Source organism: Amphibalanus amphitrite, unplaced genomic scaffold, assembly GCF_019059575.1.
Source record: "Amphibalanus amphitrite isolate SeventyFive unplaced genomic scaffold, NRLGWU_Aamphi_draft 001033F_arrow, whole genome shotgun sequence".
In the NCBI taxonomy this organism is placed as follows: domain Eukaryota; kingdom Metazoa; phylum Arthropoda; class Thecostraca; order Balanomorpha; family Balanidae; genus Amphibalanus; species Amphibalanus amphitrite.
The window spans coordinates 160001-182354 of NW_024882527.1; the positions used below are offsets into that span (position 1 = coordinate 160001).

Genomic DNA, 22354 nt, shown 5'->3' on the forward strand with positions numbered 1-22354 from the left:
ATTTTCAGTTAAAGATAATTCAGCATAATATAGCTATCATCCTCACGTATCTACCATCCCTGGGCCCAGTTTCACCGTATGACGTTACCGTCAGCACTATTCCCCTTGTGGCATGCAAAAGAATGACAGGCGATCAGCTATTTTTGAGTGAACGTTTCGGCGTTGTTGTTTTTTTTTTTGTGTCTGTAATGCTGCAAATATTGAGGACAATTTTCTTATTATTACACAGCAATACAGCATGGCAGAAACTTACCTTCAGGTCGGAAGAGGAGACGGCAGACGACACTGACACCGCACGGCACACACTCGACATCCCCGTCGGCCGTCCGCACATCGCGGGCGGGCACTGAATGGGACGGACGGAATGTGGCGGAGGGGACGCGCGCTCGGCGCTCCCCTCTCCCGCGGCGTCTCCGCCCCAGGCGAGGATCGGGGCGCCCGCCGCCGACCGTACGGCCTCTAAAACGGACAGTGGTCGCTAAATTCCAGTCGGTACAGTCTCTGAACTTGATCACCACTTTCAAATCAAAATGACCTTTCAAGGTCATCAAATAGTTTATTCGACGCGTCTCGACGAGAGGAACACGATGCAGGCAAAAGTAATGTCGTGGCTTTCTTGAGTCAAAAGTTATTTCCGAAAAACAGTTTTCGTGAAAACGGCTATTTTTACAGTTTTTGGCCTCTGGAGGCTAAACCGTTGACCTGAGGTCAAATCTGAGAACACTCTACATAAATGACGGTAAAAGGGATATCGAATGCGCTTTTCCGCGGCGCTGTAGCTCTATTGGTTCCCGAGTTGGCCGTTGGCAGTTTCCAAAATTATCGAAATGGACTAAATTTGACCTTCGATCACCTCTGGTGACCTGACCTTTGACCTGACCTTAAAAATGACTGAAGTGTTTTCTTCCTTATTTTTGAAGCTCTTTCGATTGCCGTTTACCGCGTGTCGCTACGTGGCCCAGGAGCCGAGTTAGACGGGGGGGGGGGCGTGAAAACGCCCCCCCCCCCCCCAGCACTCGGCGGAAAGTTCAGGCCACCAGCACGGCGCGGGTTAAGTAAAGTATGAGGCTTATCAATGGTCATGACTGATAAGCGAGCTGTTAAAAAATCTTACAAGTAACGAACAGACTTGCCAGAATCTTGCAAGAAAGATTCTTGCAAGGAAACCACCGCATTCTTACAAGAAACTTGCAAGATTGGGACAGTCTTGTACAAGATTTCCTAAGTTTGGAAGACTGTCCTCAGAATCATATAAGATCTTGCAAGATCGAGAAGATTCTTGTAAGATCTTGTAAGATTTTTTCACCTGGGTGGTCGCTAAATTCCAGTCGGTACAGTCTCTAAAAGATCATCACAGCGCACAAATGTACACTTTAGTCCCCGAATAATACAGTAGTGATGCTTCAAATTAAGCTGAGAATGTTATGACGGGTTATGAAGGGACTAGGGAGTTATGAAGTGAATCGATTTTTTTTATAGGGATCAATTCGCGTTCTCTTGGCGATCAAGTGGCGTTTGTGCGTGCTATATAGGTAAAGTTCAACCCAGGTCACTAAAGAGTTCAACCGTGAGGTGCCTCTTCTTTTGTTCACGTTGCGAAGGAAAGCAGGCTTTTCCACTAGTCAACCACATTATGGAGTATGTCCCGAAAGCGGCCACTATTGTCCTGGAACCTTCTGACATCGTAGGGAACTGTGTCAGTGTGGGAAATGGGAAATGGGAAATGGGTTGTTCGTTTGGCATCGAACGATAGCCACTTACAGACTTACCTGGAAAAGCAGTCGGTTTTGACCTCATGTCAACGGTTTGGCCTCCAGGGCTCAAAAACAATGTGACCAAGGCGCGTACATCTTCGATTTTTCGGAGGTTGGGTCACTTGACTTGGTGATCTGATCTTTGATGATCTGGGGTTGGAATTGTGCCTACTATACGGAAAAGATGTGTGATAAGCTGTGCCAAGAACCTGAATGGTGCGTAAAAACGTCCCCCCTACCAACACGGCGCGGGTGAAGTTGAATCATGTTGGATGACCAAGCAGATCCAATTGGACTAATATGTAACCTATTGGACTATCTCCAATCCAGTTGGATTAACACTGAAGTCCAATTGGATTCACTTCAGTCCAATAGGACTGATACTGATCCAGTAGGACATCCCATTGCTTTAACATGACATTCTGAAATCCAATTGGATTTTTTTTACTAGGGAGGTCAGAGAGACAGACAGACAGACAGACGTGGCTGAGCTACATCCAGCCGTGGCGCTACACCGACTACACCAACAGAAACAGGTCAGAGAGACAGACAGACAGAGACAGACGTGGCTGAGCTACATCCAGCCGTGGCGCTACACCGACTACACCAACAGAAACAGGTCAGACAGACAGACAGAGACAGACGTGGCTGAGCTACATCCAGCCGTGGCGCTACACCGACTACACCAACAGAAACAGGTCAGAGAGACAGACAGACAGACAGAGAGACAGACAGACAGACAGACAGACAGACAGACAGAGACGGCTGAGCTACATCCAGCCGTGGCGCTACACCGACTACACCAACAGAAACAGGTCAGAGAGACAGACAGACAGACAGACAGACAGAGACAGACGTGGCTGAGCTACATCCAGCCGTGGCGCTACACCGACTACACCAACAGAATTTGCCGGTCCCGTAGCTCAGTTGGTAGAGCGTTGGACTCCGCGTGGTGAGAGCACGCGTTCCCGGTTACAACAGTCCGGGTTCGAAGCGCGACGGGCGCTTGACATTTATGGGCCTCCTGACAGGTATGGATGCGGTTGGTGGCAGGCCGTAGCCAGGCGAAGTCAGTGAGGGGACCGGCCGTGCGCGGCTATGTGCGCACGTTAAACTTTGGACTCTAAATTCTGCCATAGAACTGGAATTGCGCGATCGGAGGGTAGAGGGCAGGGTCACCGCAACAAGCTTCGCTTAGCGGTGGCTCTGTCCTTGTGAATCCTTCCCATCAAAAGGTTCGGACTAAATTTATAAAAAAAAAATAAAAAAAAAACAGAAACAGGTCAGAGACAGACAGACAGAGACAGACGTGGCTGAGCTACATCCAGCCGTGGCGCTACACCGACTACACCAACAGAAACAGGTCAGACAGACAGACAGAGACAGACGTGGCTGAGCTACATCCAGCCGTGGCGCTACACCGACTACACCAACAGAAACAGGTCAGACAGACAGACAGACAGAGACAGACGTGGCTGAGCTACATCCAGCCGTGGCGCTACACCGACTACACCAACAGAAACAGGTCAGAGAGACAGACAAACAGACAGAGAGACAGACAGACAGACAGACAGACAGACAGACAGAGACAGACGTGACTGAGCTACATCCAGCCGTGGCGCTACACCGACTACACCAACAGAAACAGGTCAGACAGACAGACAGAGACAGACAGACAGAGACAGACGTGGCTGAGCTACATCCAGCCGTGGCGCTACACCGACTACACCAACAGAAACAGGTCAGACAGACAGACAGACAGACAGACAGGCAGAGACAGACGTGGCTGAGCTACATCCAGCCGTGGCGCTACACCGACTACACCAACAGAAACAGGTCAGACAGACAGACAGACAGACAGAGACAGACGTGGCTGAGCTACATCCAGCCGTGGCGCTACACCGACTACACCAACAGAAACAGGTCAGAGAGACAGACAGAGACAGACGTGGCTGAGCTACATCCAGCCGTGGCGCTACACCGACTACACCAACAGAAACAGGTCAGAGAGACAGACAGAGACAGACGTGGCTGAGCTACATCCAGCCGTGGCGCTACACCGACTACACCAACAGAAACAGGTCAGACAGACAGACTGATACAGACTGAGAGATTGACTGACATACAGACCCACTGACTGACATATAGACGACGGACGCTCACTGACAAGTGTCAGATCGCATCCTTCTTGTTCATGTGGCGATAAGCTGCTCTCATTGCTCTTGGTTAGCGGTGATCTTCGCTGAATCTAGTGACCGGTGTTTTTTACGTCACACTCCCAGCGCCCTCCACCCGGCCGCCTCTGACTCCCCTCCCGGTCCGGCAGGTCCCCGAGCCAGTCGGGCCAGCCGCGTGAGTCGGATCGCGCCGTGGACGGCTCGTGGGCGCGCTTTGTGGCCGAGAACCTGCTGTTCTACGTAACGATATTCCGTCAGCTGCTGCCGCGCCTGCAGCGGATGGAGCTCACCGTGCCCAAGTACGCCTACATGGTGTTCCGGCTGGCCAAGGTGAGCCGCTGAGCGGCGGGGATTCTGAGTGTGGTGGGGGCGGTGTTTGTCGGTGTTTGTAACTACACACCCGCCACTGTTTGCTTTGTTTCTGTCGTTCCGGCAGATGTGCCAGCCGGGTCTTTGGTGGGTTTCTGCCGTACAGGTACCGTTAGTGTACCGTTTTTCTTGTTCAGGTGCTGTGCCAGGCGGGTCAGTTGTGCCGTATCTGACGTTCAGGTGAAGTGACAACTGCCAGCCGGATCTGTAACTGTTTCTGCCGTTCGGGTGGTGTGCCAGCAGTGTCACTGATGTGTTGTGTTCCCCATCAGGTGATGTGCCAGCCGGGTCTGTTGTGTTGTTTATGTCGTTCAGGTGCCGGTACTGTACTGTTTTTGTCGCTCAGGTGATGTGCCAGCCGGATATGTAACTGTGTTTCTGCCGTTCAGGTGGTGTGACTGATGTTCAGCAGTGTCACTGATGTGTTGTGTTCCCCATCAGGTGATGTGCCAGCCGGATCTGTAACTGTGTTTCTGCCGTTCAGGTGGTGTGACAGCAGTGTCACTGATGTGTTGTGTTCCCCATCAGGTGATGTGCCAGCCGGGTCTGTTGTGTTTTGTATGTCGTTCAGGTGCCGTTACTGTACCGTTTCTGCCGCTCAGGTGATGTGCCAGCCGGGTCTGTTGTGTTATTTATGTCGTTCAGGTGCCGTTACTGCACTGTTTCTGCCGCTCAGGTGATGTGCCAGCCGGGTCTGTCCGATCTGATCCACTCGGCCGAGGAGCTGCGGGTCGGCAGCCGGTGGCCGGGCGCCGGCCGCTCGGCCGCCGCGCCCGCCGGCGGACACTCGGCGCTACTGTACGCTGCCTCGGTCGGACAGCACATCATTGACCTGGAGGAGCCCGGCTTCACCTACCAGAGCCTCATGGACGCCTCGTGCACGCAGCAGGTACGGTTACCTGCGACAGCCGGACGGGGAGAGACGAACCGACTCCTAAAGGCGGACAGGGTGTGGACGTCGGACGAATAAAGTGGCCGTTTGGATAGTTGCTTGACGGTCATCGTTAATGCCTGATGGCTTGTAATGCGACCCGCTCTAACCCGTTCTGGCCCGTTGTCAGGTGCACGCGCTGGTGTACCCCGGTGACCCGTTCTGACCCGGCTGCCCTGTACCAGGTCCCGCCCGGGGTTGACCTGGTGACGCCGCTCTGACCCGGCTCTGACCCCGCGCCAGGTACACGCCCTGGTGCGCCGGCTGCTGGAGGCTCGTGCCGAGCTGCAGGCCCGGCTGGCGGCCGTGTCGCCGCCGCCGGCCGAGTCCGGCTCGCTGTGGGCCGGTCTGCTGTCGGCGCTGGGCGGCCGCACGCCTCACCTGACCGGCGCAGAGCTGTCTGGAGACGAGACGCGGCGCGCCGTGGTGCACCTTGAGAGCGCTGCCTCCCTGCTGGCCACAATGTACAACGTGAGTGGCGACCGTCTGCCGTCGCACCTTGTGTGTAGGCCAGAGGGATCTCTGCTCCAAGTGGATCTGACGTCAAAACTGCAGAGTAGGGTCCATTTATTACTTGTGGCGGACCCGTGATGTTCTCCGGCGCCTGTATCTTTGCAGCACCTTTTCGCTTACCAACCGTCTTGTGTCCGTATCTCCTCAGCTGGAGGTGCCCGAGCCGGGGTCCGTGGTGACCGACTGTTATCACAGTATGTCCGTGTCTCCTCAGCTGGAGGTGCCCGAGCCGGGGTCCGTGGTGACCGACTGTTATCACAGTATGTCCGTGTCTCCTCAGCTGGAGGTGCCCGAGCCGGGGTCCGTGGTGACCGACTGTTATCACAGTATGTCCGTGTCTCCTCAGCTGGAGGTGCCCGAGCCGGGGTCCGTGGTGACCGACTGTTATCACAGTATGTCCGTGTCTCCTCAGCTGGAGGTGCCCGAGCCGGGGTCCGTGGTGTCCGACTCCCCGGCCACGCCGGCCGGCCAGCGTCTGCCCGGCACGCCGCTGCCGGGCCGACCAGCGGCCACTCCGCTGATGGCCGGCCTGCTGACGCCGTCGGCGCTGCAGTCGCCGGCGGCGGCGCGCGCGGCCGGCCCCGAGACGGAGCTGACGCCCAACGGCCGGTGTCTGACGGCGCGCGGCCGCCGCCAGCTGCTGAGCGGCCTGTGGCGCGGCGACGTCACCTTCCAGGGCGACCCGGAGCGTCGGCCGGCGCAGAGCTGGGAGAGCGCCGGCCTGCTGCGCCTTCTGCAGACCGTCGCCGCGCACATCAACAAAACGGTCAGTGCAGCGGCGCCCGGGGAGGGGCGGGGCGCGCCAGAACCGCAGGAGGGGTGGGGTGGAGCGGGCAGTCGGTCAGAACCGGCGGCGTATGGACCACTGATGTAATCGAATACCAATGTCAGGTGCGCTTTATCACCAGTGTGGTCCATGTAATGCATGTTAAAAATGATTTTGAGCTCCAAACCAGGCGGGGTAACAAAGCGGACACCGCTTCATTTATCGATGGATTGAATGCATGTTCGTGTATTTGACCTTGCCGACCGCTGCCAACTTCAGTCGGTGTGTGCCACTCTGTCAGTGTCATCCGCTCGCTGTGCCCACCCCTGCGACGTCCTCCGCCTGTCGTTGATGTCTCTGTCGTCCGTCTCACCATCTGTCCTGTGCGTCCTGCAGTACGGCGCCGAGCTGGCGGCGCTCTACCAGCGGCCCGACCTGGCCGGCTACGCGGCGCGCTGTGTGCTGCTGCCGCCGGCCGTGTTCTACGAGCTGGAGCGGCGGCCGGGCGGGCGCAGCGAGCGGCTGGCCGTGCCGCGGCCGGCCGCGCTCACACTCCGGCCGCTGGCCGACCAACGCTGTCTGGCGGCGCTGGCCGGCGCCGTGCTGGTCGCCCTGGGCGCCGGACTGTCTCCCAGCACGGCGCTGGTGCTGGTGCTGCTCGTGCTGCCGGTGCTGCTGCTGCTGCTGGCGGCGGCGCTGCAGATGACCCGGGACTGGTGGCGGGGCTCGCCGCCGGCCGAGCTGGCCAGTCCCCAGCGCTGACTGGCCGGTGGACAGACGGTCCCCAGGGGTCAGCGATACCGCCTGTCAAGCTGGGCATTCACCTACGGACTGACTGAGAGCGAGTCACCGCCCCGGCGCCGACTGTGTGAGTACCAACCGGCTTTTTAATACCCAGTCAGAGGCGCCGGATGTTACTGCCTGCCTCACCCGTTAGTCAGCACTGCCCGGGAGCTGATTTGTTCTATAGGAACGGACCAGCTCCAACGCCGACTTTCCGCCCAAGTGATCTAACTTTACGCTGACTCGAGTGGTCCGCTCGTGGTCGCCTGTGATCGGTAGTGCCGCGTCTGTGCGCATGATATGCCCGTCTTCGTTTATCCATGTCTCTTCGCTTCTCTGTCTATGTCTGTTTGTGAAGGTGGGCAGTGGCCGGGTGGGCTGAGGACAGCTGTCCACCAGTCGCTGGCCGCTTAGTACGAACGGCGGAGATCGGGGTGGCGAATCGCGCGACCTCCTGCGGTGTTTTAACTGTGCCAGGGGAGACGGGTGAACCCGAGCCGATGTGATGCCTAACCCCAGTCGCATTGTCGATGATGCATTATTCTGAAAAGTGATAGCTTTGTACTGAGGCGTGAAGGAATGATGAATACAACAGTTTATGTATCATTGGTTCTATTCTATTTGTTCCGGACGTTCAATCAAAAAGTCTTGCAGACGATTTGTAGCGTATTTATTAAAAATACATTGGCTGCACAGTGACGGTAATGGGCGGCAGCTCAACCCCACCCGTACCCTCTCTGGTTCTGCGTGCTTGAGCTTCCGTGAAACTTCCGTGATCGGTCGCCGGGCGTCAGCTGCGGCAGTGGGACGGTAAACGAACAAACGCCTGCCAGATTTGTGCCGCACGAATAAAAATTTTGTGTAGGTGGAGTAAGAAATATGCTTTGTGCCCATAGCATATGTTCGAAGATAGCTGGAAAGTAGCTGTGTTGTCCATTATGGCAGGTGTTTCCCCAGTGGTTCCAACTTCCAATGGTGGTAATTGACTCTGTAAAGGTACAATCGGCTTCATCCAGTGATCCGGATGGGGTACCAGTAAGCGTTAAGGTACTGAAGCAATGGAGACCCGATCTGGCCTGGTTCACATTTCTAGTTCGGTGGGATATGCGAGGCTGCAAGCCATTAATGCTGTGTGTTGTGGATTGACTGCGGCTTATTCTGCAGGAAAGTCTACGTGACGAATTGATTTGAAACATCGCAGAAGCAAACTGCCTTTCGCCAAAACGCTTGATCTAGCGTATGAAGTATTTGAACATGAAGTGATACTTGCATTGCTGCATGGGGAACGTATCGCTAGCCCGCGTCAGACATCGCCAGAACAGTCGCACAATTGACCCGTGTCCTCCGGAATCTAGTGGGCGCTGCCCTCCGAACACCCCCGCCTCCCCTCCTAAAATGGGCAGTAGTAGCAAGAATAAAACGAGCTGCCGACTCGGCGAGCTGGCAGTGGAGCCCGACCGGGTCCGGCTGGCCGATAACACCGGCCCTCCCGACTCACACCCGTTCCCCCGCGCCGGCGGGGGTGATCACATTCGGTTGGCGGCCGGCGGGCGCCCCCTCGCGCCCCCACCTGGCGGCCGGCAGGGTACACCAAAAGAGCGCGCGTGCGGGCCGGCGGCGCGTAGACGTCTGAAGAGAGCGAGCGGCGACGGCCAGCCGGCTTGAGCGGGAATGGGAGTGAACACAGGGCCGATGACACAACACTGGACGGCGGGGCGCCCGGCGGCCAGCGCCGGCCGCCGCCAGCCCGCACAGGCAGCCGGCACATGACGCCGTGTCGAATTGAACAACGCTGAGCTGACGTAGCTAACACATGCCGACTTCACAAGGAGCTCAGATGAGGTCGAACGCACGGCCCGAGGGGCGCCATTCAAACGGGGCGGGTCGTCACGAGCGGCAGTACAAACATTGACGAGCACTGAACCATCGGCCGGCCGATCGAACACCACATGCCTGACGTAAAACCAGCAAAGGCGGCTCAGATCGACAGCGGGGAAAGCGAACAACAGCGTAACACCCAGAACATCGTATTGGAAAGCTCGACGCGTAGGTATACCGCACATCAACGCCGAAACAAGCATGAGATCTGTGACGGAGGGACCATCGACTCTCGCTCGCTCACTCACTCACTCACTCACTCACTCACTCTCACTCACTCACTATATCGGCCCCCTCTCGCTTTCCCTCTATGACCTCTGCGGTCGCCATTTGTACCGAAAGCCGCCTGCCTCATAGCTGCGGCCGCGCGACGAGCCTGCGCCGTCCAGCTGCTTTGAGCAAACTTGATAAATATATTTGGGATACATATCACTGAGAGCGGTACGCGGCGGTTCGCTCAGTCATCGGGCGGCTCGCCGGTCTCCATGGGCGCCGGGCTCTGGACCGAGAGCGACTGCAGCGCCGCGCAGGGCGAGGGCGGCGCCGGCAGACCGCCCAGCCCCGCCGAGGGCGAGGGCGGCGCCGGCAGGCCGCCCAGACCCGCCGACAGGTGACGCAGGTACGTGGGCGGCTGCTCCTCCGAGTTGGCACGCCGCGGCGGGGCGCGCGGCGAGCGCGGCGGCCCGGCCTCGTCCACGCTGCCGCCGCCCTCGGCCAGCTCGTAGCGCGAGTGGGTGCGCATGTGGCGGGTGATCATGTCGCGGCGGCAGGCGGCGTACGGACACTGCGGGCACTTGTACGGCTTCTCGCCGGTGTGAGTCCGCTGGTGTGTGGAGAGATGGTCGGAGCGGGAGAACACCTGACCACACACCCGACACGTGTACGGCTTGAGGCCCGTGTGCAGCCGCATGTGCCTGGTCAGCATGTCGCTGCGCGCGAACGACCGCTTACACGTCTCACACATGTACGCCTTGGAGGAGGCGTCGGCCGGCTTGGTTTTGTGCCTGGAGGCCATGTGTTTGGCGAGCCGGTCGTGCAGAGAGAACATCTGGCCGCAGACGGGACACACGTAGGCCACGTCGGCGCCGGGCGGCATCTGCTCGACCACCGGGCACACCTCGAGGTTGTACCGGAGTGCCACAGAGTCGCGCGTGGTCGGCGACGCCACGTTACCGTGCACGATGGGGATGGGCGGGTGCAGGCCGGGCGAGCGCATCCGGAGCAGCGGGTGGTGCGCGCCGAACCGCGGCGGCGCGCTCGTCTCGGAGCCGGCGCTGCTGGCAGTCGAGCCGAGCCGTGCCGAGCGCACCGACAGATCCAGCGGCGAGTCCTGCGGCGACGACTGGTCCGACTCCAGCGAGCCCGACTTGCCCGGGATGAAGAGCGGCTGGGGCGCGGCGGCGCGGCCCGGCCGCAGCACGGAGCCGCGCGCCGGCGCCGGCGCCGGCGGCTCCATCCAGGCGCTGAGGTCGGACTCGGAGCGACTGCGGCGCCGATACAGCTCCGACAGCTGCGACAGGTACTCGAGCGGCAGCGGCGACTGCGAGAGCGACGCCGGGCTGGCCGGGGTGAGCGGCGTCAGCGGCGAGATGGGCGAGCTGGACAGGCCGGCGCCCAGCAGCCGGCTGTGCACCTCCAGACGGTGCTCGCTCTCCATGCCGGCCGTGCAGTGGGCGCACGCGCAGAAGGTGAACTTGTGCGCGCCGCCGGCGGTGCTGGCGGCGCACACGGTGGGCCGCTCACAGGTGAGCACGTGCAGCCGCGGCGGCGAGCAGACCGCCGGCGCGCCCTCCAGCCGGCTCTCCGGGTCCACGTCCGGCTCTTCTTTGATACGGAACGTGCCGAACCCGCTCACCCGCGGCGAGTCCTGGCTCACCAGCGGACTGTCCAGCGACGAGTGCGGCGACTTGGACGACACCGGAGAGAACACGTCCTCGTCCTCCTCGGAGATCGCGCGGCACGCGAACCGTTCACTGTCACCCGAGTCGAAACGGAACACATCGGCACCGAGCGCGCGCGGACTCCGCATCAGCGGATCCCGAGCCACGGCGCCGAGTCCACCCGCCGCTGGCGCCATCCCGGCGGCGGCGGCGGCCGCAGCAGCAGCAGCCTCACCCTCCTCAGGGAGACGCTCCTGCTCCGAGTCGCCCCGAGAGAACATGGCTGCAGGTGGCGCTGGCGATAGCTGGCCGGCAGTTATAGGTGTCGCCCCGGTCGCCGGGTCATGGGGCGGTCCGAGCGTCAGCTGCCGGAGCACGGTGTCGATGCGGCGCCGCTCGCTGAGGCTGCCCGACGGAGGCGGCGGGCTGCTGCCGGCGCTGCCGCTCAGCTGGGCCATGGTCACGTGACCAGGGCAGGCGGCGCGGCGCCGGGCCGCCCCGCCCGCATGCCGCTGTTCTCAGCGGAGGAGCCGCCGCCGCCGGTCCCCGCTCGGTTGGTGGTGTCGGCAGATCGCCCCTGCCAACAGAGAACAACAGGCAGCTGCAGTCACTGTACAGCGATACACCAGAGGTGGGGATGGCCATACCACAACAGGCAGCTGCAGTCACTGTACAGCGACACACCAGGCATGGGGATGGACATAACTACCAGTTACCACAACAGGCAGCTGCAGTCACTGTACAGCGATACACCAGACGTGGGATGGACATACCACACATTTTACGATTTTCTAACAGGTCCCGATTTTCCCGACTTTGGGTCATTGACCTGACCTGGAAGGTCATCCAATGACCTAGGACCTTAACCCTCGCCGGCACAGGCCATTTTGCGTCCTTCGACGGCACAAGGGGGGGGGGGGTACGACCCCCCCTCGCGTTTGGCCCCTGATCGAGCTAGAGCTTCGCGGAAAAAACGAGCGTGTTGCCCGTCACGAGAGGAAGCCGATGATACCCAAATTTAAGGTCCTAGGTCATCGGGTGACCTTCCAGGTCAGGTCAATGACCCGAAAACCGGGAAAATCGGGACCTGTTAGAAAGTCGTAAAGTGTGGCTGCTACATGGTTTTCCGGGGTGCTGATCACGAATATCGTGTTAGTTTCGATCAGAGATGATGTTTTTAAGCATTTAGACCAGGTCGGGTCAGGTCAGGTCAGGTCAACCGGTAGGAGTTGTGACGGCCGACGGGTATTCGTAATACGTGTCAACCGCCTCTGACAGCATCGTAACATGTTACGAAGGCACCAAAACTACTTCGTAAATGTTGAAATGGTTGCTAAATTCGAAATCAGCTCCAAAAACTAGCCTAGAAACATGTAAAACTCGAAAAAGTGAACCGAGGTCACCCGAGGTCACCAAAGGTCAGTGACCTGACCTGACCTTCAGGTGACCTTGACACCCACCCTTATGTATGGGAGCAACATCAAATCACATGTTTGAACGTTTGAAACCACGAAAAGCTTGCAAACGCGCGGCTAATACGAGCCGACATACGCCGAATCGCGATTTCGGCCAAACATGGTCACGGAAAAGAGGTCACAGGTCAAAGGTCATTGGGGTCAGGGTCATGAAATTTTCAGGGAACGTGTAAAATTGATCAATGCGAGGGTACTGAAAGTTTCGTCGCGATCGGCCGCTTTTTACGCGAGTTATTTGCGAAAAACCTTAGGGGGGGTTGCATCAACCCCCCCCCCCCCTGTGCCGGCGAGGGAATTGGGTATCATCGGCTTTCTCTCGTCACGGGCAACACGCTCGTTTTTTTCCGCGAAGCTCTAGCTTGATCAGGGGCCAAACGGCAAGGGGGGGGGTCCAACCGACCCCTCCCCCTACACATTAGAAGCTGGCAAACGCCGCACACATGCGAGGGTTAAGCTATCTATCAAGCTATCCTTACGTAGGGCGTGTAATTAACCCTCGCACGACCAGGCCATTTCTCATAACACGAACGACCAGGGGGGGGGGTTGTTACGACCCCCCCCTGGCGTTTCGAAACGGAAGGTCGTAGAGCTTAGCGGTAAAAACCAACGGATTGCTCTCAACGAGATCTCGCGATTGGTGGTATATTTTTTGGTCCTAGGTCAACATTTGACCTACTTTTGACCGGTCAAAGGTCAAATTTTCGGAAAATAGACTTTTTTCAACTTTCGGCGGCGATTGCGGCAAAACGGTGGGAGATATCGACTTGAAACCTTCACTATCGTGTTCCTTGATCAATTCTCTATCGTTTGGTATGTATTTCGTTTCCCTAGCTCTAAAAATGGCGCGTTGGGAGCGCCGGAAGTCGGCAAGGTCACAGTCGGCGGCAGAAATTCGAAAAATCAAAATTTAAATTTTTGAAATCTGATTGTATTTTTGGATTTGGGAGGTCCATTTGCTCCCTATAGAAGCTAATATTGCTGCATATTCCCATTGAGGTGACAAGAATTAGCAAAATAGTGGTTCGGGCGCTTTTCAAAAATAGTACCGGACGCTGTTCCTCTTGTGACGTCATAGCTCCGTGACCTGACCTGACCCGGTCAAATTTCTTATACCATATGATAGCCAATACTTGCCCCAACATGCATGGGAAGTTTCATTACGATCCATCAACCGATGTCCGTACCACCGGCAGGAAACCTCGGGCGTTGGCACTCAGTTTGTGAAAATCCGGCCGGAGGCTGTACCTCTTATGACGTCATAACTCCGTGACCTGACATGACCCGATCAATTTTTTTTCGGCAAAAGATGCGCAAAGGTTGCCCCAGAGGCTATTGAAAATCTCAGCCCGCTACGACAAGCCGTTTAGCGTGCACTTCGAAAAAACCTCAGGGGGGGGGTTGATACACCCCCCCCCCTAGGCGTTCTAGGGTTAACTCTCACCCATCGATGACAATTTACTGCGACGGCACCTTGTCAGCTTAAGCAGACAAGTGCGCTTATGTGGGATATTCACCATCAGCTGAAGTCTTTTTTGCCCTCTCCGCTGACTCTAACAAGCCCACACAACACAAAGGACAGGTCGCCATCTCCGCGGCATCCACTTGCATATATAGTTGATGAAATGCATTCGCATTTCGAACGCTACACACGACTTCCTTGTTTTACTACGCCTCTGGTTCCTTCCTCATACGCTGCAGCAGTTCAGGGGGCGGTGTGAGCCGGTAGCCGGCACACCAGTCCGGAGCGGACGACCAGAATTCACCGGTGCGGGTCGGCGCGGCCCGGTGTCACCAGCGCAGGTCAGTCAGCAGTGACCCGTTCAGCACGCCGCGGCTGACAGGCGGACAGACACACGGCCCCCGGAAACCGCCCCGACCCCGCGGCACACGTGAAGTACGCACCGCCGCGGTCTGACACGCCCTGTACCGGGCTGAGAGGCAATCTCGGTCATAGAGCCGCTGCCTTCCTGGTGGCCTTTCATTTTCGGACGTGCGCCGGAAATGTGGCCGGCAGCTGGGGGGGGGGGGGGGGGGCGGAGCTGCAGGTATTCCGCATTACAGTTCTTGGCCGGGTGTCAGGAAGTGATGCAACCAACAGCATCCGCTGCATAACCGCGCGGCATTTGGCACTACCGCGTGGCACCCTCTGCGTCGCCACGTCACTCTGCCGCTGGATAATGCACGCTCACATTTCCGACCGTGCTGCAATCTTATCACCGTTCAGCGCGAATATTTGCAATTTAATGCTCCACATGCGGGAAATATTAGAATGAATGAACATTGGTGCCCTTTGCGGTAACCAAGTCAGACCGCAAACGTGCTGTGACATAAGAGCCACTTAAATTACTGTAACGTTGCGTAGTTTCATCTTCTACACAAATTACCCACTAAAAATGGTAGGCACACAAACGGTTGCGCATATTTCACGGGACAGGGCAAAACAAATTGAATTAGGAATTAGTGCCAGCTCCAAAACTACCACAGGCGACCAGCCACATGGTCAGGGTGTCATTTTCAATCGGCTAGCAATGAGTGGAAGGCATCGTTTCAGTGCTGCAGCACTTCCGTCTTTGGCCCCGGACGGTGTGCCGGAGGGCGGAACAGTCGGGTCGCCGGGACGGGGCGGGCGGCGGGGGCCGGGGCCGGTGTCACCGGGAGCGCGCTGTGGCGGCGGCGGCCGGCCGGCCCGCTATCGGCTCCGCGGGGCGGTCGGCCGCGCCCGGTCCCCCAGAGGTCCCCGGGAGCGGGCCGGCCTACCTCTCTACAGCAGTTGTTGGCCGCCGCGTCCTGTGATGGCCCTGTGCCCCGTGCACCGGCGGGCCCCCGGGCGCGGCCGCCGCCCGTGTCCGGGCTCAAACGGCGGTCAGAGGGCGCGCCAGCCGAGTGGGAGGGTCCGCCGCACCGCGCCGCCCGGCCGGCGGACCCTGCCGCCCCGCCCTCTGGCAGCAGAGACCCGTGTCGGGCGCACGGACCGGGCCCAGGGTCAGCGTGGCGTCCCGACGCTGCCTGCATTTACCCTACACACTGCGAACTAGCGGACATCGAAAATATCCGCGGCATTATATTTCCAATGCCGATCAGGTTTCTAATAGTGCATTTGTTAGGTGTGACAACGACCGGCAGCCTTTGATGCAGGACACAAATTATTGCACCTGAAAATTGTGCTACCTTTATATAAACACTCAGGAAAAGAAACCGCAGAATAACAATGCTGGGGATGTCTATTTACACCAAAACCGTCAAAGCAAGGCCTTCGTTTCAACTTTTAAAGTCCCGGAAAGTGAGTGTTGATGGGTGAGTGTTATATAAATGAGCTCCAAGGTTGCAAACTGACAAATTAAAACACCAAAGACAATGCTTCACCGCATTTGCAACTGAGATATAGCGGTCACAAGGTCAAAGTGCCCGTGGACGTAAACTTGATTAAGCCGCTATATTCGCCAGTCCAGTCACGCTGAGGCGCTTCTATGTATAGGATGAAAGCGCTGAGAAGGATAGGCGGCGGATGCACGTTTCGCCATTGCCATAGGTGTGGGCTGCGGATCCCTGTTTTCAGCTGCTCTGGAGGAGGACGAATCTGAGCAGGGCGGCGGAACGGGGGCGTATTGGAGGCGGGCGAGGAGGCGGGCGGGCAGAGGCAGCCGCCGTGGCTGAGTCAACTGCACTCACCAGGGAGGGCCGGATACCTATAAGCGAGGTGGAGGTTTCTCAACGGTACTTAGCATATGCCTATCCGGAGCATCTTGGCTTACTTGGGCATCGCTCCTTTCCTAACCGTTTACCTTGTACCGAAAGGGTGGGGCCAACGCACAAGTTTTTTTTCTCGCGTGATTACGTGGAACGCATTAGAAATATCGGTAGAATCTGAAAATGGATCCTACCTTTGATAAAAACCATATCTTTTTACGTCAACCACGTTTTCCGGTTAGGTCACTGACCTATGACGTCATCATGAGTGAACTCCTGCATGAACCACAAATGTTGCGAATTCTCAGCTCTCTTGATCTCTATGAATCTTACGCAGGAATGAGTATACCTTCCTTCGCATCTGTTATATCTCCAAACTCTCAAAATCGGTTGTCTTACCCCGCGCCCTGATGGGTTCCGCCGAGCAACGCGCCCTCAGGGGGGGGCATTTTGCCCCTCCCTGAGATCTCGAGAACCACTGCATACATAGCGACAAGCAGCAGACGGTGTTGGATAGCCCCAATGGGGAACTACCTTTTTACCCAATTTCATTGACCTCGGTCTAACTGATGACGTCACAGTTCAGGTCAAATGTCTAATTTTCACCGTTTACAGGCATTTCAAGAAGTGTGTTGTAAAATCAAGTAAAAAGGCATATTATTGAAAATCATCGATAAAGAATTGTCCGTCAAACACATATTTTGCTACTTGAGGTCACTAATACCAGGTCAGGTCACAGAAGTCAGGTCACTGAGGGTCACAATACGAAAGTGTCGTGTGGTAGGGATGACATCAACTGGTCCACTTTCCTAGACCCTTGCAGGGCACCTTTGCACGTCACAGACGGAAACTTCAAACAGCGGCCAAAAAAGTTTTTAGAGAAAAGACAAATTACTAGCACGGAAGTGTAGCAGAACAAGAAGAAATGCTGACCTGAGGTCGGAGGTCAAGTCAAAGAGCCCGTGCTGGGAATTTAGTTTTTTTTTTCGCAGATAAATTCGACAAAAATGGCCCTAAAGCTAAGACGGTGCAGGAGTAAACAACGCAATCGTCGTGGCCAACGCGTCGAATGATATACATTCTGTTTGACAAAGATCAAATTTTGTGTTGACCTTATTTGACCTGGAATGATCTTGAATGATTTTGGATGCCCTTAACACATGATAAGACTATTATGATTCGTGATATTCGTGACCGCTGATCATGAATGTGGCATCCATTTTGCTCTAAGCATTCAGGATTCAGTTGCAGCGTCAGGATAGCAAAAATGGCTGAATTAGGTATAATGGCTGACATGAAACCATGAAATGGCCACTACCTACAACATACTTGTAGCAAGAATACCTACTATTTCATGACTTTGGTCTTGGGGCCGCCTTGCATTGTTACATTAGTTTGGGGCAAGACGCCCCAAATAATTTATTTTGCTAAATAACATTTGTACCACATCACATGAAGGGTCAAATTTGTGCTCAGTGCGTTCTTTGGACATTTTACTTTAAATTCCACCCCTCAAATTTATTCACTTGAGGTCGGACTCCCAGCTAAGAAGTGATTTGTGAAGCAACTGCAAATGGCCGCCATTTTGCCTCACCCCAGGGCAAAACGCCCCACGGCCTGAGGCAAGAAGCCCCATACTCTAGATTAAAAAACTGAGCATGGCAGCTGGCTAAATCCTATAGGAGAGGCCTATTAGACCTCTGAACGCACGTCGCTGAAGTTAGCACTTCCCATCCTATCGGGTGTTCAGCCGTGACACTATTGTATACCCAGGTTTTTCACCTGCCTAATTAGCCAATAATTATAATAATAATAATAATGCCTAATTAGAATAATAAATTATTGCAATGCGAATATTAACAAAATACTTCCATAGCCATCCAGTTGCTGATAAAAAATACATACCTATACCTACTAAATGCATAGCAACTTACTGTTCACCAGCTGCCGAACATTATAATGTTTATGGATGACCTATGTCTTGAAATGTTGCGTGAAGGTGTCAAATTCATGTCTCGAAAGGTACTGAAAATTTGAAAATACTATAATAAGCATTATGGTGATTTTAGGAAGTGGGTGCCCCTTACAACACATGGGGTAAAACGCCCCATGGGGCTTTTTGCCCCGCGACCTACTGGGACGTTTTACCCTATCGCGTAGTTCGGTCAAATAACAACACCGTGCGCTTAAGCAAGATTTAGTTAAGCATGAACCCACCCGGCATTAGAGCCGATCGACAATATTTGTCCAAAATGCATAAAAGTTGTTACCCTGATGTGCCCCACTAAAGAACGTTAAGATGCTTAATCAGACATCAAAACATGAAAATCCCTCCAAAACACGTTATTGGTTATATCTCTATAAAGAGGTGTCACAATTTCTTACCAGTCTGCTCATTGAATGATAGTGTACGTTTTAGAGAAGAGAGAATGTTTCCTCAGAACCTTGCCAGCTCCGAGAAACGTCGGTGAGGCGTTTTACCTCGGCGGGGCGACATCCCCCCCCCCCCTCGGCCTGCCCTAAAGAAACAGATCTAGCGCCCTGATAAGCTTGAAAATATATATATTTCAAAACATTTTGGCATTCGGTATTAACGCTATATAGGTACAAAAAGTGCAAAGCTTAAGGTCGATTTTAATTATGGCCTTGAACTTGACATTCACCTTGAGCTTTGAGCACATTGTAAGATTCCTCGGAGTGTTTTCTTTTCGTTTCTTATCCGATTTTTTGCATCCTGCAATCTTCTGCAACTCATAGCTTGAGATGACTACACATGCTAGTTTTTGCCTTTGAACTTTGAACTCTCACGTTGAAAACTGTGCAAAGATAAAACATAGATGCTTAAAATCGTCTCGTTGAGACCTTTTGTTTGCTACCAGTAGGTACCACTTTAATTTCCGCAGTTCCTTTATTCAAAAGTTAAGCGGGGGGGGGGGGGTCACTCCCCGCCGGGTTCTGCCCTCACCCGGCACAAAGGGGACACGGGGCTGGGAGTCCGTGTCCGTGTCCGTGTCCGTGTCCGTGCGCAGACCGGCGGCCGGCCCAGGTGAGCACGGGGACCCGGTCACGGCGGTGGTCGGCGCGGCGCCGGCCCAGTGTCAGGGCCAATCGATGACACTGCAGCTCCCGGCGGCGCGCCGCTCTGCCCCCTCTGCCCCTGCTGGCGCTGACCGGCCCCTGCGCTGGCGGCATCGATCGCCCCCGGCGGCCGGGGGGGGGGGGGGGCGGGGGGCGGGGCGGGGAGCAGCGGCCACCGACCAGCGGGCTGCTGACGTCACCACAGTGGGAGGATGAGGCCGAGTGAGCAGCACGGAGACTCGGCCGGCCAGGTACTCGGTGGCAACGGGTAACGATTGGCCATGGAAAGGCCGGACTCGGCGCCTGTGGTAACCCATGCCATGCGCATCAAAGGAAGTAGAGTCATGAAAGCAAGGCGAGGCTAAATGGATGAACTCCACCCCGCCCCCCCCCCCCCCCACAAAATGAATGCATGGTTGCTCATTACTAAACTTTTAGTTTGATTTATGCCTGACTCATGTCAGTCAGTCCAAGTCGACCACCCACGGAATGAATTTAGATCAGCTTTGTACAATGAAAGTATGGGGCCTTCCCGAATGGAATCTTTTCCAGCTCTTTTCATACTTATTCAAAGTTGGCAGCTAATGAATATTCTTGACAATATGTACGATCATGGGAGACATAGTTTTGTTTAACTTCCATTATTTTATCTCATAGTATGCCTCTTTGAATCAAGAACCGAGGTTCGAGGATATTTTCTTGTATGAGACGAGCAAATACTATTGACGGTAGGGGAAGATGGGGTAAGACGGACCAGCTAAGGTTTGAGGCCGCATATCTTGCTACACTGCTCTCGTAATTCATATTATTTATAGTCTTCGGAATGCTCAATCCTTCCTCTGTTGATATGTGTAAAGACTAAATTTCAAATTAAAGACATCTAGGTGGTGGATGCTCTTAAAGAGGGACATGTCAAAAACTCAGACAAGAAAAAACGTGGGGTAAGACGGACCACCCAGCAGTGCCTGCTATCCGTTCATGTGTGTTACATTTCTGCTCTGTACTCTTGTAAGAAAAAGTAACCAGAATGGTAAAATAACAAAATGAGCCTTTATTCTTTACTCATGTGTGATGGAAGTGCAGCTAAAAGCTGGGAACATGTGTGTTGATTGTCGTTTGGCATGAATGCATGCTAACTGACCACTTGCATGCATGGCTCACATGCAACAAAGACTCATTCCTGAAAAATTAGCTTAGTTAAACTTGTGTCAATATTTGGAAAAGAACTTTCCATATGACGTCATAGGTCATTGACCTGACCTGACCCCAAAACGCGGTTGATGTCAAAAGATCCGGCTTGAATCAAAGGTCAAGTATGCCAAGTTTTAGCTCTCTATCACCGGCGTGTTTGGAGCTATCGCGAAAAAAAAAACCCTATGGGAACGGAATTTTTTACTTTCATCCCAAAAACTCCAGTTTCATGCTTTTGCAACCGCTATAGCAAAAGAAGCTCCCAGCTAGTCTTTCGAACAAGACAATAGCCGTTTTCACGACGGCCATCTGGTACACATTTGGTGCAGATTAGGTGCAGATTTGGTCAAATTAGGTTCTGTGTATGTCTTAGAAGCTCTCAGCTAGGGTTACACTAATTGCTTATATGCCTCCTTTGTCATATTATCAGAGAGTATCATCGATTAAAACACTGAAATAAATTCATAAAATGAAGCTATTTGCTGTAAAAGAGATTTGGTGCAGATTTGGTCAAATTAGGTGCATTCGCCGGATAGCCCGTCTTGAAAACGGCTATTACAGGTGATACAAGCAACTCTTCGATACCTTTGGCATCGCCGATCACCCCGCGCTCTCGGCATCATAGCCAATTTGTCTGTGTGTAAGCTGACGGCGGTGGACCACCGTCGTCCCGGGAGTGGGGGAGGCGACTGTGGCCGGGAACTCCCGCGGCCGACCCGACCCGACCCGGCCGCCCCGCGGCGCGCCACAGGCGATCGATGTCCTTCCCCGACCCCAAGGCCGGCGCGCAGCGGCCCGGCGGCCGTGACGTGAGCGCCGCCCCCGCGCTGACGTCAGCCGCCGTCCCCGTCGGAGGCGGCAGCTCGCGACACGGCGCCGCTGCCGGGCCCGACGACACGCGCCCCGGTCAGCGCTGCACCGCCGCGCCGCCGCCGCCGGCGGCTATTTCCAGCTGAGAGTCCCGGCCGCCGCCGAGACAGGTCGCGGCCGCCGACCGAGCGGCCGAGAGGCATCGCAGAGAGGAGTGGCCAGTCGCCGAGCAGATCAGGTATCGCATTAGACGGGAGTCACTGTACTCACTAGTTGAGCAGATAGGTGACTAAATACCCACAGGCACAGAACTCGACAGAAATCACTATTTGAGAAGCGCTCAGGCAACCATCGAAAACAGAACTTGCCGATTAAAGGAAATAGTTCACTTTCCTGAAATTAGTATTTTGCTGTGGATTTATGTTTTTTTATGCTCAAAATGATCAGAAAATAAAACAAAACGTTTTTGTAAAAAGGATTATTTTCTATATTTTAGTATAAGAAGAACTATATTCTATATAAAATAATGTTTGACGCGGAAGCTTATTACGCGTTGACCAATCATGTTGCGTAGGACAAACCCATCGGCTGTAAGCAGCATTCTGATTGGCTGACGATGACGTGACTGCATTCCTCAGCAAGGCACGCATTCCTCTGCAAGGCACTCTTTTCGGAACGAAAAATGGAATATCTTCGTCTAGGGTGATCGTTGGGCCGTAAAAGCTTCTGCTTTGTGCTAGTCTCAGCGCAAGCAACAAAACTGCTATTCCAGTTCCAAACCCCATGTTAAAAGTGAACTATTTCCTTTAAGAGGAAGATGTTTGTCATACGATAGAGTAGTCGCTGAAGGGTACAGCTGAAGAATCCTCTGCAGCTAGTGACCACCCCTTATCTATCTAGCAATCTAGCAATAGAAAACCCCAATCTAGCAAAACAAGGCAAAACAAGGCACAATCTTAAGGAAATGGGATAACCGTTTGTTGATGGCTCCGATTCAGACACCGGTTTAAACCTCCCAACACTTCCCGCTCCGGGTTTGCATCTCTAATCAGACCACCTCTT

General features: G+C 55.0%; 2 protein-coding genes and 1 long non-coding RNA gene across 5 annotated transcripts in view; 1 reads left to right on the plus strand and 2 right to left on the minus strand.

Annotated features, from left to right (window-relative positions):
* The window catches only part of LOC122369421, an 833-nt gene extending 388 nt beyond the window's left edge, over positions 1-445 (minus strand). The window contains exon 1 of the long non-coding RNA XR_006254396.1: positions 254-445. This is a non-coding gene — a long non-coding RNA (uncharacterized LOC122369421). The remainder of the gene's footprint in view (positions 1-253) is intronic.
* The window catches only part of LOC122369419 (sphingomyelin phosphodiesterase 4-like), a 19589-nt gene extending 11690 nt beyond the window's left edge, over positions 1-7899 (plus strand). For all 3 annotated transcript variants that reach the window (XM_043344152.1, XM_043344153.1, XM_043344154.1), the window contains 5 exons: positions 4081-4261; positions 4977-5189; positions 5475-5702; positions 6157-6510; positions 6907-7899. In XM_043344152.1, the coding sequence (XP_043200087.1) occupies positions 4081-4261; positions 4977-5189; positions 5475-5702; positions 6157-6510; positions 6907-7272 (1342 nt within the window). In that variant the 3' untranslated portion in view covers positions 7273-7899. The remainder of the gene's footprint in view (positions 1-4080; positions 4262-4976; positions 5190-5474; positions 5703-6156; positions 6511-6906) is intronic.
* A 47-nt stretch (positions 7900-7946) lies between these two features.
* The window catches only part of LOC122369420 (zinc finger protein 768-like), a 34946-nt gene continuing 20538 nt past the window's right edge, over positions 7947-22354 (minus strand). Inside the window, exon 2 of the mRNA XM_043344155.1 lies at positions 7947-11628. Coding sequence (XP_043200090.1) covers positions 9629-11509 — 1881 coding nt within the window. The 5' untranslated portion in view covers positions 11510-11628 and the 3' untranslated portion in view covers positions 7947-9628. The remainder of the gene's footprint in view (positions 11629-22354) is intronic.